Source organism: Muscardinus avellanarius (genome assembly GCF_963383645.1).
Source record: "Muscardinus avellanarius genome assembly, chromosome: 1".
In the NCBI taxonomy this organism is placed as follows: Eukaryota; Metazoa; Chordata; class Mammalia; order Rodentia; family Gliridae; genus Muscardinus; species Muscardinus avellanarius.
In genome coordinates, this window is record NC_137786.1 from 124,448,729 (window position 1) to 124,468,575 (window position 19,847).

At 38.5% G+C, this 19,847-nt stretch overlaps 2 protein-coding genes across 2 annotated transcripts in view; both read right to left on the reverse strand.

Annotated features, from left to right (window-relative positions):
• Nucleotides 1–19,847, reverse strand: part of LOC308278630 (uncharacterized protein) — a gene marked incomplete at both ends in the record, with an annotated part of 90,980 nt that overhangs the window by 24,301 nt on the left and 46,832 nt on the right. The gene's annotated exons all lie outside the window — the stretch shown is intronic.
• On the reverse strand, nucleotides 2,664–3,422 carry LOC308271958 (olfactory receptor 8B3-like; the record flags this gene model as incomplete). The annotated part of the gene is made up of 1 exon (XM_080708653.1): nucleotides 2,664–3,422. One exon carries the CDS (start codon nucleotides 3,420–3,422, stop codon nucleotides 2,664–2,666), a length of 759 nt encoding a protein of 252 aa, XP_080564779.1.

The following is a 19,847-nucleotide window of genomic DNA, read 5'->3' on the forward strand; positions in this document are numbered from 1 at the left end:
AAAATCTTTTTTTAGTCATTTTATTCTATTAACTTGAAGAGAAGAGGCATCACTGAAACATTTATATTTTTGTTGTTATTCATTTTAATATATAATTTCAGATGTTCTTTGTACAATTTTACTCGTTCTGAAGGAAAAGAAAATAGCTTCTAGTTACCCTTTATTCAGATTGTCAGCTATGCATAGAAAGTATTAATAATACAACCTGATACAATACAATACAAGAAAACATCAATTTAAAAAAAACAGTGAAATGAAAATCAGAGAAGGGAACGCTCACCCAGTCTTAGGCCATCAGAAAGTACTTTCAGGCAGATGGGAACAGTAGGAAATAAGATAGGGGATAGAAGGAGGTGGTGGGTCCAGAGAGAGGAAAACGTGTTGATCAAAGGTGAAAATTGCATCAGTTACAAAGTAGACTTCATTGGAGAATAGGAAGAGTTTTGGAAATTGAAGGCATATCTAGACAGTGTTTTTTGTTTTGTTTTGTTCTTGGGTTTTGGTGGTACTGGGGATGGAAATCTTCTCGGGGATACACTCCCAGACCTATTTTATATTTTTTTTATTTGGAAACCGGGTCTCTTAAGCCAGCAAGGCTGGCTTCGAATCTGCCCGATCCTCCTGTCTCCACCTCCCAAGCACGGGGATTACAAGTGTATGCAACCGCCTGGCATTTGTTTTTGTTTTTAATGAGGGAATATTATAAGGTTATTTCCTGAATAACACAAGGCAAAAAAAAAAAAAAAACATAACATTGACACTAGTAATTTAGGAACATCAATTTAAAGGCTCAAGTCAGTTTGGCCCTAGTGATATTTATCTTTTCACATTTCCGAGTCCTAGTATCAGTAATGAGTAAACTCTTGTCCATGACCCGTATATTACATAATTTTTGGTTTCTGGTTCTCATCTTTTATGTTTTCTTTATCTTTGTCATTCTAAGAAATGATTCCAGAGTGTTCATTTTTACCCACTTTTTTTTTTTTACTTCTTATTGGTTCATTATAATGATACCAAAAAGTGGGATTTGTTGTGTTCTGTTTGTATATACAGCTAATATAATTTGGTCAATTTCATTCCCAATCCCTCCTTTCTCCTGCCCTGTCTTCCATCTACTTCCTCTACTGGTATATCTTTGATTTTCATGAGATCCATATTTTATTACTTTATTCTTTTTCATTTATAAATTAAATCAAATCAAATTGGAATCCATGGGAAGTTCCCAATGTGGATTTACTTACAAGTTAAAACCCATGATAGCTGCATTATAAATATACACATATAAACACCCATGGATAACTACTTAGTTCCTTAATTGAATATAGCTGATTTCCAGGATGTGCTCAGGAAACCTTCTTTCTGGCTCTTAACTTAGAAGGACCTGTTTCTGTCACTGCCCAAAAAGTGCAATGAATCCTGTGGCTTGCTTCTCTAACTTTCAGCAATTACAATTTCAACAAAATTGTACTGTCTTTTGTAGCTTTAAAAAAAAAAACTCACATTAAAAAAAAAGCTAAAGAGTAAAGGAAGTTCAGAAAAATGAAGAAAAATACCAGTAGAAGAATAAAAATAGAATAGAGGAAGGGATTTGAGGAGAGAGGTGGAGAGGGAAAAAGAAAGACTTGATGATGGAAACAGTTCAAATAATGATATTTAAATATGTGAAGTCAATGTATTGAAATATATAAAGTATCAACAACATGCATTAAGAGGGGGAGAAAGGAAGGTGGAATTCAGAGGGAAATGCATCAAGTCCTGTGTGCACATACGTTTCATGTACTCTTAACTTCATTATGATTGTAATTATAAGGCAATAAAAAAGAAAAAACTACAATAAATGACTAAGCAATTCAAATAAAACACATGAAATATTTTCTTCCTTTTGAATGAAATACAATAAATACATACATCTGACTACTTTTATGTTTTCTAAACTTTATTCAAACTTTTGTATTAATTTTTCCAAAATAATCTGAAATGCAAACTAGTTTTAAAGGAAGTTTATCTTTTCTAGAAATAAAATTGATTTTTTTTCATATTTTTAATTTCATTAGTGAAAGATAAGTAACTAGGTTTAACTGACTCTTTGGGACTTTCACATAGAGATAAGATATATAACAGTATCCACACCTCTTCAAAGTTTACAAAGGGTCCCATTACAGAGATATTACTTGTGAGATACACTTTTCTTTTAAAAGGAAAACAATTTTTAAATAGCAATATAAAATTTAAAAAGTGCAATGAATCCTGTGGCTTGCTTCTCTAACTTTCAGCAATTACAATTTCAACAAAATTATATTGTCTTTTGTAGCTGATGAGAAAGATTATGCAAATAGGAAATGAAGACACTCTATAAAAAGTGAGTTGAAATTGCTGAAAGACTTAGAATTTTTCACTAAAATAAAAAAGAAATGGACTGTCATGAAAAATATTATAATTAAATTTGCTTAATTTTCTTGTTTATTTGCAGAGAAAGACATTGTTTCTAATCAACAGTTTCTCCTAGTCATGGTTTTTCTCAGTGCAAGTTTAACATCTTTGTTCCTCAAGCTGTAGATTAAGGGGTTCATTAAAGGAACTGTATTGGTATAGAAGACAGAAGAGATTTTCCCTTCATCCATAGACCCAGCAGAAGATGGCTTAAGATACATGAATGCACCTGATCAAAAGAACAAAGAAACAGCAATTAGGTGGGAGCTGCAGGTGCTGAAGGCTTTGGACCTGCCCTCAGTAGACCTTATTGGAAGGATACTAGAAAGGATAAAGCCATATGAGATAAAGATAGTGAAACTGGGCACAATGATGTTGATGCCTACCACAATGAGAACTTCTAGTTCATTGACATAGGTGCTGGAGCAGGAGAGCTGCATCACAGGGAGAATGTCACAGAAATAGTGGTTGATGGTGTTGGCATTACAGAAGGTCAGTCTCAGCATGCATACAGTGTGGGCCATGGCACCAGAAAATGCCATCAGGTATGAACCAAGCATAAGGCTGGAACACACTCTAGGGGACATGGCTGTGTTATACAAAAGTGGATGGCAGATGGCCACATAGCGATCATAGGCCATGGATGTCAGCACATAGCACTCAGAAATGGAAAAAAAACTAAAAAAGTAAAGCTGAGTCATGCACCCCTTATAAGAGATAGTATTCTTTTTATAAATGAAGTTCATCAGCATTTTGGGTGTGAACACAGAAGAGTAACAGAGGTCAATGAAGGACAAGTTAAAGAGGAAAAAGTACATGGGGGTGTGAAGGTGTGAATTCAGTCCAATTAGAATTAGCAAACTCAAATTACCCAGCACAGTGACTATATATATCACAAGAAACAGACAAAAAAGGGGGAGTTGGAGATGTGGTTGGTCTGTCAGTCCCACCAGAATGAATTCAGTCACAAAAGAGTCATTTCCAGGAGCCATTCTTCTTTAAATGAATCTGTGGGCACAAACAAACAAACAAACAAACAATAAAGGTCGGGTTGTTAGAAAACCACTTAATTCTTCCCATGATATTTTTTCACACAGCATGGGACATTACTGCAATTGGCTGAAATTAGCCTAAACTGGACCCACAGAATCTTTCTTTACTTATACCACAATGCTGAGTGACACCATCTTCTCTTTATTGAAATCTTAACAAAGTATATAGCAAAGTACAACACCAAATCTCTCCTACAGAGTGAATGCCAGTGCTGCCATACGCAAATGTAACCATTGAAAAGCCAAGAGATTAGGAAGACTTTAGGTAAACTGGGACAGAATTATCTTTGTCTCATCTCACCGTTTCTTCCTTTACAAGAGTTCACCCCCGTATTCACCAATTGAATTGTGTGCTGGCCTTTCCTCTGACACAGATTAAACTCTGAAGCAGTGAGAACTAAAACATTGTTTTGAATAAAAAATGAAATCAAGAGTCTGAGAATGGTTTGATTACTGCTCCATGGAATAGAAAATTCCTAATTCTAGAAGAAAGAGAGGGAGAAAATACTGACTGCAATACTGGGTTCCCTGAGCTATCTAATATTGCCAAACACTCTTTTCCCCCGTGAACACATTCTTATATCACTTTTACTTGATTCTCAAGACTGAACAACAAAAAATATCGTAGGCCCCTAGATTTTTGTGTTCAAGAAAGACATTAATATAAATGGAAACCCAAAATTTACATGTCTTTGTCCAGAAAACCGTGGTGATTCCTTATCATTTACTTACATTGGTGGTTCCAGAAGAGCAGTTGCAACCCAGGTTTTATTTTCTATATGTCCTATAGATCTTTCTGAGCTATATATCATGATTTATGATTATAACTTTAAGTCCTCTCAAGCAGCAGAGAAAAGAGCTGTAATCACTTCCACCCTTTGATAAGGCACAGAAGATTTAATGCTAATTTAATGGTATAAAGCACTTGGTTATAAGCCAGGAGAAGATTGCTCAGTGTCTTCTCCAGGGAATAGATTTTATGTGTAATAGAGAAATAAGGGGATTGTATTTACATCCTAGACTGTATTCTTTATTTGGTTCCTTAGGGACTCAGTATTTTACTCATGCTTTCCTTTACTCTAGAGATTTTTTGAGATCCCATTGTATCCTCGGAGACAGAACAAAAATAAACTCTCGTTTTTCAGTCATCAAGATAGTAGAACATGATGTCCTATGTCCTCCTGCCTTTAGGAGCACAGCAATTCAACAACATTCATGGGCAAGTTACATTTGTGAGAATTCCAAAATGTACTTATGGTGCTGCTACACCCTAGTCTACTTATAAAAGCAGGCATATTAAATAAGGTAGGAAAAATACCAGTTATATCCTTAACATAATCCCTATTCCTGGCACTACTCCACAGAATTGGGACACAAACTTCCTTCTGGGAAGGAAATGAGTTCTACTATGTATCCAGTGTTTGCCTTTCTTTCATATCCCTCAAACTTTGTCATAGTTGGAAATTTCTGAATAGATGAAGTACATATAAATTCCATGTAAGAATGCAATGAACAATTATGCCTGTGGACATGAGGACATATAATGTGTCCTGACAAATCCTACAATGGGATAAAAGATGTATTATTGAACAGAAGTGCAGTATCTGGGGTTTACCCTATTTTGAGTATTGATTATTCTATCATTGACCCACTTATAGGAGAACTGTTGTCTATGACAGTCTGCTAGATCATAAACTCTCTTCGTGTTTTAGAATATAACTTGTGGCAAATGAGAGAGGGACATTGGGTCTTCAGGGAAAAACCTTTTTAAAAATACTAGTTGCTATAAAATAAGAATTATCTTTTGTGCCAAAACCACTACACTGTGAAAAAGAAGTTTATGTTAACTATCTTCATGAATTAAGAAATATAGTAATATAATCAAAATAGGATCCTATCACAAAATGGAAATTCACTTAAAAATTAATGTTTCAGTAGTAAGCTTGGTAAGCAGCTCCCTCTGATGGAAACTTTTGACTTAGACAAGATTTGCCTTAATTAATAGATAAAAAAGCAGGAATATAACAAATAAAAGATGTTATTTATTTATTAATATTATAGCAATTTATCCAAAATAACAATGATAATCTCATTTGTCTGATATCAAACTTTTGATCACTTTGAGATAACATTTCAATATTTCTTTCTTGTTGTCTTTCTTACCAGAGGATATTTTTTTCTTTTTTTTTTTCTTAAGGTAAAACTCTCATACTTTTTTTCAGAAAAAAATCTATCCTAACATGAAATATGAACTCTAAATACACAAAACAATCTCAGAAAAGAACACAGCTAGAAGATGTACATTTTCTGATTTCAATCCTTATAAAACTACAATAATCGAAACAGTGTAGTACTGCTATAAAGGCAGATATATAAACCAGTGGAGTAAAATGAAGAGCCTAGAAATATATTCTTCCATATATGGTCAAGTTATTTTTACAAGGTTTCCAAGAACATTTGGTGAAGGAAATAATAATCTTTTCACTAAATATTGTTGAAAAATAATAATTACAAGAAAAATAATAAAATTAGACCCTTACCTAACACCATATACAAATATTAACTCAAAATAGATAAAAGACCTAAATGTAAATCTTAAGACTATAAACTTTTAGAAGAAAACCTGGGTCATAAAACTTCACAACATTGAAATTGGCAGTGATTTCTTGGATAAGATTCCAAAGGCACAGGCAACAAAAGAATAAACAAACTTCATAAAAAATTAAAAAATTGTACATTCAAAGACAATGTAAACACAGTTAAAAGTTAAAAGTTACTGATAGAATGGGATAAAATATTTCCAAATGCTGTATCTGAAGGTATATTAATATTCCAAATAGAACTCCTAAAAATTAACAACCATAAAAGCAAACAATACAATTTAGAAATAGGTAAAAGACTAAAATAGATAATGAATCTCCAAAGATTTTTATATGAACAATAAACACATGAATATCACTCATCATTTGTCATACTATAACTGATCATTAAGGAAATACAAATAAAAACTATAGTGAAATACTACTTCACATTTGTTAGGATGGCTACTTAACATAAATTACCTTGCTCCAGCCCTGTTAATTTTTTTTAGTGAAATTGAGATCCGCAAAATATATGAATAATCATGGGAGAAAAAAGATAGTTATCTTGTACTCTCATTTCCCTTTCTCACACTATGAGAAGCACTAGAATTATAAAGGCTGTGCTTATCTAGCATGAGTGAGGTCCTAGGCTCAATCCATAATACAAGCACACGAGTTCATGCATGTACACACACACACACACACACACACCACACACACTAATGGAAGCAAGAATAGTTAAAGAAAATTTTAAAAGCTCTTAACCTTTTTTTTTTTTTTTTTTTTTTGGTGGTACTCGGGTTGGAACCCAGAGGCTTTCTTTCTACCTCTGGGTTATACTCCAAGACCTATTTTATATTTTATTTGGAAACAGGGTCTCACTAAGTTGCTGAGAGTCTCACTAAGTAGCTGAGGCTGGCTTTGAACCTGTGTGATCCTCCTGTCACAGCCTCCCAAGCGCAGGGATTACAAGAGTACACCACCACGCCCAGAAAAAGCTCTTATCATTCCTCCTTACCGTCAATCTTCTTGCATTGAGTGACCATAAATAAAAATAATAGTTTGAAAGCATTTTGATGCCATCTCATTTTTTAACCATTAACCAATGGGAATTAAAAGACTAAGTGAATATATATATATATATATATATATATATATATATTTAAAAATAGCAATGTGAAAGAAAGCAAAAAATACAAGGAAATAAATTACACTTAAATATTATGAGTAGAGCCAGGCGTGGTGGCACACACTTGTAATCCAGGCATTCGGGAAGCTGAGACTAGAGGATCGTGGTTCGTGGACAGCCTCAGCTACTTAGTGAGGCCCTCTGCAACTCAGTGAGACCCGGTTTCAAAATAAAGAATAATAACAAAAAATAGGGCAGGGGGTGTGGCTCGGAGGTTGAATGCCCCTGGGTTCCATCCCTAGACCCACAAAAAAAAAAAAAAAAAAAAAAAAAAAAAAAAAATATATATATATATATATATATATATATATATATATTTATAATAAGTAAAAATGAAGAATGAATCACTTAAGTGTTGAAAAGACAAATATCTCTCACTATTTCTACTTGTCACTTTACTAGAAATTATAGACATTGTGCTAAAAATATAAAGAAATGTCAGATATTTGAAAAAGAAAAATAAGATTTTTATTTGTAAATGGTATAATTATCAACATAAAAATATCCTAACTGTACCAGTATCAGGAAATGGCCCGAAAAGATTCTAAAAAGAAGAGTTGGTTATTAATATGTATTTCAAAAATTGGGTTATAGAAAATGGAGCACAGAGTTGTAAGAGGGAAGGGCCAGGTTACTGCCAGGCAGTCAGGTAGCTAATATAATGCAAAGTACCCTTGCTAAAAGTAATTAGCAAGTGGACAGTGGAGTTGTACTTTGGACTTTCACTCTCTAAAGACAGGTTTGCATAAAAATGGATATCTAGCCAAGGATTCCCCAAGAGGATGGGAGAAGGGGATTGACCTTAGAGCAGATACCACATGGCCCTTGACCTGGTGAATTATTCTGATTTAAACAAAGAAAACTGGGCATAGACCAACAGTTAGGCGGGGAAATTAAGGGGCGGACTTAGACTTATGTCATAGAATTATGTAGGAGAGCAAGATGGAGGACTTTATGTCTATAAAAGCTGTTGTGTATTTTGTATACCTGTGGCTTCGTTTCAGGTCCCCCCTATACTATTCTGTAATAGTATAGGGCTGTACCTGTATTCTTTATTTCTATCCTTGTACTAATAAACTCATTTAAATCTTCAGCAAGTGTCCAGATTAGTGTACATCTGTCCTAAATCTGGAGAAGAACCCATGGTTGTGGGAATAGACTCCGGGAGCCTAACAGAGGTCCCCGGGGGACACTTCCCCCAAAATGGTAACAGTCACACCAAACTGCAACACTAACATACCAAAAACATAATCCCAGTAGGGCTCATCAGAGATTTTTAGCAAATTCATATGTATAGGTCAATGTTACTTTTTTTTGTTTCTGATGAATAATTATAAATTTAAGCTTTTTTTTTTTTGGTGGTACTGGGGTTCCTGGAAGCCCTTCTACCTCCAGGCTACACTCCCAGACCTATTTTATATTTTTATTTGGAAACAGGTTATCTTAAGCCAGCACGGCTGGCTTCGAACCTGCATAATCCTCCTGTCTCCGCCTCCCAAGCGCGGGGATTACAAGCGTGCGCCACCACTTCCAGAATAAATTTAAGCTTTTAAAAAGCAGTATTGCTGGGCATGGTGGCACACGCTTGTAATCCCCGCACTTGGGAGGTGGAGACAGGAGGATTGCACTGGTTCGAAGCCAGCCACGCTGGCTTAAGAGACCCTGTTTCAATAAATAAAAAAGTATAAAATAGGTCTGGGAGTGTAGCCCGGAGCTAGAAGGGCTTCCAGGAACCCCAGTAACCACCATCATTTACAACACTGCCTGAAATCATGAAACCATAGATATAAATCTAATACAATATGTTCACAATATGCACATTTACAAACATAAAGCACTAATGAAAAAGTATATACTGAGCTTATGGATTGGAATATTCTCTATTACCAAGATGTCAAACATCTCTAACATGCTGTAAACATTTTAAGCAACTACATTCAATCCAAAGCAGGATGTTTTATAGAAAGCTGATTCTCAAATCTATATTGAAAGCCAAAGGCAAATGAATAATTAAATAATTTTTAATGATAATACTGGATAATACATACTGACTTCTTTTAAGATTACCTATAATGCTACTGAAAGATTCTGCGCAGGGATGCTGTGTAAAAACATGAGAGAAGGTAACCAGAATGTGTGGTACCAGCTTTTACTTAGGTATGGAACTCTCCCCTCGGAAATGGGGGTCAGTCAGAAAAGGGGCCAGTCCCAATCGACCAGCAGCTCCATCTGAGGCCAGAGCAGAAATGCTTCTCTTTTAAGGCAGATATCTTGAACGTGGGACTAAGCGTGGGAACGCCACTTCTCTCGCAATACTGCTGTGGAGCAGACTCTTCACCTCCAGGGTTCTGCCTCCTGCACTCACAGAGGTCATGTGGGAAAGGGGGAGGGACCTGACTTGTCATCCTGGCCTTTTGGTGATAATGGGCAGCGACCGAGTCTTAAGCTACTTCCTGCTGTCAGGGGGCATTGTAAGGGGGCCCCTTGTCCGGGAGAGGTCGGTCCTCCAGAAGTGGACAGGTGGGAGTATGGCTGCAGCAGGAGTTGGAGGTTACCCTGGACAGCTGTGCATTCCAGGAGACTTTAACAGCCGGGGAGCTATTAAAAGAAAAGGCAAATCGTGAGAGTGGGTCCCAGGTTGGGCAGGAGCCCTTTTAGATATGAGGTAGATTGTCACTAGATTTATTAATATGATAGCGGCATTTTCCCTGAGGAAGACATACACCACCCTTTTCAGCAGTGAGTGGGTTTGGGTCAATCTGGTCAAATGAAAACATGCTATTGGGTCAGGAGTATCAGTAATGCATTTTAGAGGTTTAATACTTATGGCGCTTTGGCATCTAAAGAGGGAGAGCACTGTAGTATGTAAATAAGTGGACCTATTAAAATAAAAACATCAAAGAGAATTATGCCGAGAAAAAACAAGATTAGTAGGCCCCAACACTGTGCAAGAGAATTTGTCATGAGGTTGTTATAACAGAGCCCTTTTAGATTTGTCCTAAGCTTCAGGCAGAGCAATTTTGTCCTGTAAAAGAGGGCCTGTGATACATGGGCAAGAGAGCATGCCATCAATCCCCTGAACTGAGATTTGGGAAGAAAAACTAGGGCCTGAGAAGGAAGGAAGGAAGGACAGAGTAGATATCTTTTTTCCCAATCAAGAAGGAGATTGGCTTATCTGCTACCTATAGAGTTATCCTGGGCTCAGCTTGAGTAATACGGGTGGCTGAGGCCAGGGAGTGTCAATCTTCAGCCAGACCAAGTAGGGCCAATGGCAGGGCCTGGTCTGGAAGGGTGGTTCCCCTGTGTTGTGGAACCTGAGACTCACCTCTTTTCCAAGGGCACTCACTTTTCCAGTGTCCCTCCTGGCCACACACTGGGCACAGTCTGGTTGGTGGACGCAGCTGGGGACAACCATGTGCCCAGTGGCTAGTAAGTCCACACTTAAAACGAGCCGGGCGTGGTGGCGCACGCTTGTAATCCCCGCGCTTGGGAGGCAGAGACAGGAGGATCGCGCAGGTTCGAAGCTAGCCGCGCACGCTGGCTTAGGAGACCCTGTTTCCAAATAAAAATGTAAAAATAGATCTGGGAGTGTAGCCCAGAGATAGAAGGGCTTCCAGGAACCCCAATACCCCCCCCCCAAAAAAAAAAAAAAAAAAAAAACAAGTTCCCGGAGGTGGTTGTTGTTGCTGTCCTCCTTCCCTAGGTGGTGCTCGTCGCCCCGAGAGCTGACCCTCCTCTGCTGGCCACAGGGCAGCTGCCAGGGATAGGGCCTGTAAATCTGCTATCTGGTGAAGTCGGAGTGTACGTTCGACTCCTGCATGTTCCTCTCTGGAATTAAAAACTTTAAATGCCATGTTCAGCTGGGTGTGGTGGCACACACTTGTAATCCCTGCGCTTGGGAAGCAGTGACAGGAGGATCACACTGGTTTGAAGCCAGCCTTGCTGGCTTAAGAGAGCCTGTTTCTGAATAAAAAATATAAAATAGGTCTGGGAGTGTAGCCCAGAGGTAGAAGGGTTTCCAGGAACACCAGTACCACCAAAAATAAATAAATAAATAAATAAATAAATAAATATTTACCAAATCTTGGATAAGGAAGATATCTTGGGGGTAGGACTAAGTATGGGAGTGCCACTTCTCTCGCGATATTGCTTGTGGATCAGACTCTTCACCTCCAGGGTTCTGCCTCTTGCACTCCCAGAGGTCACATGGGGAAGGAGGAGGGACTCAACTTTTCAGCTACAATAATAAATGCTGTGTGAGGCTGGGCGTGGTGGCGCACGCTTGTAATCCCCGTGCTTGGGAGGCAGAGATAGGAGGATCACGCTGGTTCAAAGCCAGCCTGGCTGGCTTAAGAGACCCTGTTTCCAAATAAAAATATAAAGTGGGTCTGGGAGTATAGCCCAGAGGTAGAAGGGTTTCCAGGAACCCCAGTACCACCAAAAAAATAAAAATAATAAATAAATAAATAAATAAATGCTGTGTGATATTTGTTAAAAAATAGACCAATAGCTTAATGAAAAAAAAATAGAGATTCCAAAAATATGCCCATCGCCGGGCGTGGTGGGGCACGCTTGTAATCCCTTTGCTTGGGAGGTGGAGACAGGAAAATCACACAGGTTGTTTCCAAATAAAAATATGAAAAAATATTAAATACACACACATATATATTGAGTCAGCTGATTTTTTTTTCAGAGGTACAAAGTCAATTTAATGAAGAAATTTCAGGCTTTGGATCCACTTTTAAAATTTGAAAACACATTTAGGTAGATGTTTTCAGGTTCCAGATTTAGAGAGGCAGGACTCAGCAGAAGGTAGTTGATGAGTGTAAAAGGAAGAATAGTATTAGATCATTTTCTTCTTTTTGGTACTGGAGATTTAACTCGGGCATTCTACCTCCAAGCTACAACCTGACCCTTTTTATATTTTCAGTTTTGAAATGGGCTTGCTAAGTTACTAGGTCTGGCCTTGAACCTGTGATCCTCCTCTCTCAGCCTCCCATATACTAGTATTACAGGTCTACACCACCACGCCCAGCTTTAATCATTCATTCACTTATGTAAAACACACACACACACACATGCTCACAACATATACTCAGCCAGGTGTGGTAGGGGCTGAGACAGGAAGATCACAAGTTCTCAACCAGCCACAGCAACTTAGTGAGGCCATTAGCAAATTAGTAACAGTAGGGCTGGAGGTATAGCTCAGAGGTAGAATGCCCCTGGGTGGTTTTATCCCCAGTACTACAAAAAAACAAACATACAAAAAAAAGCATTCTCATATTTTGTGTTGCTAAGCTTCAGGCAATTTGTGTGAATGTGTTTCATGTCACAGTAAGAAAATAATAAGGCAATTAATAATAAGAGAAAGATATTAAGATATATTTCACAATGCAAATTAGTAAAATTAAAATTTTTCATGAGGATAGATTCTAAAATGGGATAATGGTTAGATGATTAAAATTACTCCTGAAAATTGATTACACTGGTATAATACATGTTCAGGACTGACATGATGTTTTTCTATAAGTCTGGTTAAAGTTGTTTTTTCTCTCTAGCACTGGAACATTTCACTGTTAATTAAGGTGAGAAGTAGATGTAATAAAGACTTATATTTAGGTGTCAGTTTGCATAAAATATGCACATTAACATTAAAATCATTTTCCCTATTGTAAGTCTTTACATTCTTAGGCAAAGCCTCTGTCTCTATGAATGAGAGATTAATGTAATCTTCTGAATTATTTAAGGTCTCTCTCTGACACAAGAATAAATTAATCTCCTTCAAATCTCAACATAGAGGCATGTGCATTTGTTCTACAACTGCCCTTAGGAGGAGTGTTCCTGGGCAAGGTCCATCTGTCAGGCCCTGAGCTTCTGAGGGAAGAGCTGAGAAGTCAGTCTGAGGCCAAGGCCAGCTGGGTGAGTGGGTTTCTGTGGTCTCCATCAGAAGAATCAGAGGCACAACTGGGGCAGGAATAAGACTCTTTCTGGGGCTTATTGATGGAGAACAGAGACAGGGCATTAACCAGCAGGGTGAATTTGGCTGCTGGGACAAAAGAGACTATTAATTTTATTTGTATGAAGGGTGGTAGAGGCGAACTAGAGTTAAGAAATGTTAATGGGTTTTAGGTACATTTCAAAGGTGTATTTTCTCTTTGAAAGTACTTTAACCTTGAAGGGGTATGTATGTATGTGTGTAGGGGGTGTACTTAGCCAGTCATCTCTTCAGTTGCAGTGGAATCCCATAGAAACATCTCTGGCTTGTGATAAAGATGACTTCAATAGCTGTTAAGGGAACACCCAAGTGGGGAGTGAAGAAAAAACTAATCATGGCAGGTCACAAGTTAAGGGTCCTGGGAATTTGTTGCTTTTGTGGCTCCTCAATAGTTTTTATCTTTTACTGGTGTTTGTCCACTAAGACACAGGGCCAGGGCATCCTGGCCTTTAATAATACACCTGAGTTTTTAAGCTAATAAGACTCTGAGAGTTAGTGAATGAGGAGATAGGGAAAGACACTCGCCGCTCTTTGTGTGTATGTTTTTGGTACTTGGGATGTAACCAGGGGCATTCTACCTCTGAGCTACATGCCCAGCCCTTTTTATTTTGAGTCTGGATCTCATTAAGTTATGAAGCTGGCCTTGAATCCTCAATCCTTCTGTTTTTGCCTCCCAAGTACTGGGATTAAAGATAAGTATCACCACGCCTTGGCTGGCCATGATCTTAATAACTAACAAGTCATGAGTCAAGATGGGAAAGGAGGGGAGAATACATGCTGTGCTTAGAAGAGCTAACAAGTTCAGAGTTAAGGACCAGATCTACATCTGCCTTTTATTCCTATCATAGTCCCTGTCAATTTTTTTCTCCCCTGAAAGATTTTACTTCCTTAATCATAGTGGATGCTGCTTTGCATGAGGGCCCCTGATTTTCTTAAATGGGAAAGAGAATCCCAGTTCCCATTTAATTGATGATGATGCTCAGAGATGTCCATAGACTTATTCCAAATCACATATATTCATGGCAGAGTTGGTACTAGGGCTTGATGTTTTGATTCTAAATCTGTCAGGGCTTTATAAAAGTATTTTACTAACCTATATCCTTTTTAAAATAAAACAAGCATAGGCCGGGTATGGTGGCACACGCTTGTAATCCCCGCGCTTGGGAGGCAGAGACAGGAGGATCGCGCAGGTTCGAAGCCGGCTGCGCGCGCTGGCTTAGGAGACCCTGTTTCCAAATAAAGATGTAAAAATAGGTCTGGGAGTGTAGCCCGAAGGTAGAAGGGCTTCCAGGAACCCCAGTACCACCAAAATAATAATAATAATAATAATAATAATAATAATAATAATAATATAAAACAAAACAAGCTTGGTATGGCAGTGCATGCCTATAATCCCGGTACTTGGGAGGCTGAGACAGGAAGATCACAGGTTCTAGGCCAGCCTCAGCCACTTAATGAGTTTCTGTTTCAAAATAAAAATTAAAATAGGCTGCAGATATAACTTCAAGGTAGTGAGGCAGTCTGTCTCTTTTAGGCAGAAGTCTTAGGCAAGTGCTCTCAGTCCCCTTTAAGGGTCAATGGGGCATCCCATAACTAAACCAGGATGAGGAAAGGAATTTTAACTGATATTATCTGCTTCTGTAATCTGGTTCACTGCATATGGTATGAGGATGCTGTCTGGGCCACAAAATAGCATCTGAGTAAAATATGTTGTCTGGTCTGAATTAACACCTGGTGTTGCCAAACAATGTAATGGTTTTATAACAATGAAAGCCTGACTTTTCCACACACCTCAAGTCTGTAACTATGGGGCATAAAGGCAGCTGAAACTGACATTCTAGGTAGTAGTACAGAGGATACTACTTGCCTTGGGTGGTCAGTAAATAAAGTGACCTCGGACTTCCGGGAAGATGGCGACCGAGAAAAGCGGGGCTTAAGAGCCCCGCTAACAACAAATCTCTATTACCACAAAATCAGCGCCTTTCATAGCCAGAAAACACCATCACCATTGAAACAAAAAATCACCAGGCTCCAGAGAGAAAGCGGACTGAGAACAGAGCCACAGAGAAGATACACCGGCCTCGCGCCCGAGGACGCTGCAGACGTGGCAGCAGCGCCATACTGCCTGCGGCACCGGCGAATTCACGGGACGGCTACAGCAAGCCGAGGTGAGCCACTGCGGAACAGCCAGGTGGGATTTCTCCACGCAGAGAGCGTCTAAAGCTCCCAGTGGCTGAGCTCAGCACACGCTGCAGGGATTCAGAGTCAAAATCAAAACCAAGAAGAAAACGCCAGCCCCATAGCCGAGGGTGTAGCAGCGGCACCATATTGCCACCGGCGGCAAAAGCAGAGAATTCAGCGAGGCCAGTACAGCTACATCTGCGCACTCGAGAACAGTGAGTCAAATTGCGGGCCACAGAGGAGAAATCCCAGTACTGTACTCCCTGGGACTTGACCCAGTGGAGGAGGGGCGGTGGCAGAGATATCACACCATAGGAGAACGTGCAACCTGGCACCCCCCACAGTCTAAAGCAGCCTCTATCGACTCTCTGGGTCGGAGACTCTGTGATACAACCCAGCAAAGGAGTAGTGGGGTCACAGATACTACTGACTCGAGATCCAGAACACCTTAAGTGAAGTCATAGTGACTCAAGGGAAGAACCCAGAGAAGGCATAAACATCCGAAATCATGGGAAAGAGGAATAATACTGGAGCAATGAATGCACACAACCCCACAACATCAGAACCCGATAAAACAGAAAATCAGAGATTTCTAGAAGATCAAATCAGGAAAATAACTGTAGAAATAATAGAGGTGCTTCGAAAAGAACTCAGAGAGAGCCAAAAAGAGATAAAGGATCCAATTAATGAAGTAAAGGCCTCAATTCAAAGCACAAACAACCGATTAGAACACATGGAGAACCGAATCTCACTATTAGAAGATGAGCAATCCAAAAATGAACGCATAGTTTCTAATCTAGGAAAAAATATCCGACAGCAGGAATCTGACATTGAAGAAATATGGGCCCATTTTAAGAGAGCTAACCTAAGAATAATTGGAATCGAGGAGGGAAAAGAAAGTGAAACCAAAGGGATCAACAATCTCTTCAAGGAAGTAATAGCAGAAAATTTTCCAGACATAGAGCAAGAGGTTGATACACAGGTCCAGGAAACTTATAGAACTCCCTTTAGACAGGATCGGAGAAGAGGATCTCCACGCCACATAATTGTCAAAATGACCAATGTGGAAGCCAAGCAGAGAATCTTAAAGGCAACAAAAGCAAAGGGCCAAGTGACATTCAGAGGCAAGCCAATTAGAATCACTCCAGACTTCCCAAACCAAGTTATGAGAGCCAGAAGGGCTTGGAGTAACATATTCCCAATTCTGAAAGAAAACATCTTCCAGCCAAAAATTTCCTACCCAGCAAAACTTTCTATCAAATTAGATGGAGAAATAAGAAGCTTCCATGACAAACAGAAACTGAAGGAATTTATGTTTTCAAAACCAGCACTAGAGAAAATACTCAAAGAGATTAACTACAAAGAAGAAATAGGTAACACATACCAGAACCAGAGAAACAAGAGTTTCCATCCAACAGTCAACTAAGATTGGTTATCTGTGGAGATTCATTATTTATGTTAGTCTTTTACCTATCTCTAAATGGTATTGTTTGTCTTTATTGTTGTTAATTTTTAGGATTTCTAGTTGGAATATTAATATACCGTCAGATATAGCATTTGGAAATATTTTATCCCATTCTATTTGTAATTGTTAACTCTGTTTACATTCTCTTTGGATATACAATTTTTTTTAGGGAGTTTGTATACTCTTCTGTTGCCTGTGCCATTGAAATCATAACCAAGAAATCACTGCCAATTTCAATGTTGTGAGGTTTAATGACCCAGATTTTCTCCTAAAAGTTTATAGTCTTAAGATTTATATATAGGTCTTTTATCTATTTTGAGTTAATATTTGTATATGGGATTAGGTAAGGGTCCAATTTTATTCTTTTCCATGTAATTATTCTTTTTTAACAATATTTAGTTAAAAGATTAATATTTCCACCACCAAATGTTCGTGGAAACCTTGTCAAAAATAACTTGACAATATAGGGAAGAATTTAGCTCTAGGCTTTTATTTAACTCCAATGGTTTATATATCTGCCTTTAGAATAGTACTACACTGTTTCAATTATTGTAGCTTTATATGGTTTGAAATCAGAAAATATATATCTTCTATCTTTGTTCTTTTTCAAGATCGTTTTGGGTACCTAGTGTCCATATTCCATATTAGGATAGATTTTTTTCTGAAAAATAAATATATAAATATATGATAGTTTCACCTAAAAAATAGAAAAAAAAATATTCTCTGGTAAGAAAGAAAGCAAAAAGAAATATTGAAATGTCATCTTTAAGTCATCAAAAGCTTGGTATCAGACAAATGAAACTGTTATGTGAGATTACCATTTTTAATTTTAGATAAATTGCCATAATACTAGATGTCAACTACTAAGCCAAGCATGGGAGGGAGGGATAGGGAGAGAATGGGGTGGGGATTGGGTGGGGGCTGACTGGGAAAAGTGTGCAAGTATGTCTACAAAAGTTTGTATCCCACTATGATGTATGAATACAGTGCACCAATAAAAAAAAAAGTAAAAAAAAAAAACAAATATGTATAAAATAAATTTTCACAAAGTTTCCAAGTTGAAAAAAAAAAAAAAAAGCGACCTCGTTGGCACTTTGGAGTCTGGCATGTCTCTGTGGGTTACCTCACTACAATAGAATTCCTCTGGGTTCAGTACCCAGTACCACACACAACAAAGAAAGAAACAGTGCATAAAAATGCCTCAAAGTACAAATAAAAACAAAATATTCAAATAAGAGAAATGTTCAGGAAATATCTTTTGAATTTTATATTTCATGGTTCTATGGCCTCATTTAGGATATGTGCGTATGTACCTATTTCATACTGGCTTGTGCTATCAATGGAACTCACAGGGTGGATGAGAGTTCATTACTGTTACTGGTGCTTCTTATGTACCGGGATCAGCAGCAAATGATTACATTTAGTATCATATTTTTCTCCAAAGGAAAATAATCTTACATTCTATTTTTAAGAACAACAGTGTCATAATTAAATGTATTCACCAAGTGTTTCTTTGAAATTATTTATCTCTCAGCAGTAACTTGATGGTTTGCACCTCCAATTCCCCCTGTGGGAGTAGCATAGGAAAGCCAGCCAATGCATGTATGCTATATTTATATTCAGGTTCTTCAGCCCTTTAAGTTTAATTTCTAGCCGGGCATGGTGGCGCACACTTGTAATCCCAGTACATGGGAGGCAGAGACAGGAGGATCATGCAGGTTTGGAGCCAGCCAGAGCTACTTACTGAGGCTCCCATCAACTTAGTGAGACCCTGTTTTCAAATAAAATATAAAATAGGTCAGGGAGTGTAGCCCAGAGGTAGAAAGCCCCTGGGTTTTATCCCCTCTACCAAAAAAAAATTTCACTTCTCTTTAATATCAAATAATAATGATTTTCCATCCTATCCAGAGAAATGTTTTGATTGCCACATTTCTAGGATTCCCAGAAAAGAGAGAAGAGACATGGAGAAAGGCTTGTATTTTCCTGTAATTTTCCTTTCTTGTGTTACTGGGGTTCCTGGAAGCCCTTCTACCTCCGGGCTACACTCCCAGACCTAGTTTTACATCTTTATTTGGAAACAGGGTCTCCTAAGCCAGCACGTGAGGCTGGCTTCGAACCTGCGCGATCCTCCTGTCTCTGCCTCCCAAGCACGGGGATTACAAGCGTGCACCACCACGCCTGGCTTATAATTTTCCTTTCTGAATTCTCTTTCAACTCCAGTTTCAATTAACACTTGCTGCTGTATTTCCTATACTGCTGTCCTCTTTCTTCCTACATTCCCACAAATGTAGCCAGTCTCTATTCAGCAGTGCAGCAATCCCTGTTACCCACAACACTATGAACTTATGGTAACTGTGGATTATAAATATTTTTTGGTACTGGGGTTCCTGAAAACCCTTCTACCTCCGGGCTACACTCCCAGACCTATTTTTTAAAATATTTTTAAAATTTGGAAACAGGATCTCTTAAACCAGCGCTGCTGGCTTCGAACCTGTGCGATCCTCCTGTCTCTGCCTCCCAAGCGCGGGGATTACAAGCCTGCGCCACCACACCCGGCTATAAATTTTTATTAAGGATTTATGAAGGATTCTTTCTACCCAGGCACTCTTTATGGCCTGGGTTAGTAGACACCCAGACTCCAAGATGGTGTCAGTCGTACCAGTGAAAGAGAAGAAACTCATGGGTGTCAAATGAAGGGAGCTGCCAAGTTGGATACTGATGTGGGATTTCACCCATTTAGGCATTGCTGGAGTACCAGGGAGGTTACCACCAGTACATCAATGTGAGAAAAGGGAGCTTTGCCAGGCTTAACATGGTGCTAACAGCTTACATGCTTTTCAGCCTCTGCCTGGCTTACAAGGAGCTCAACATGAGAGGCACTGCAAGTACCACTGAGGAAGGGATAGTGTGGTTGGCACATTGTACTCCTAATCATGACTACCATGCCCAGCTC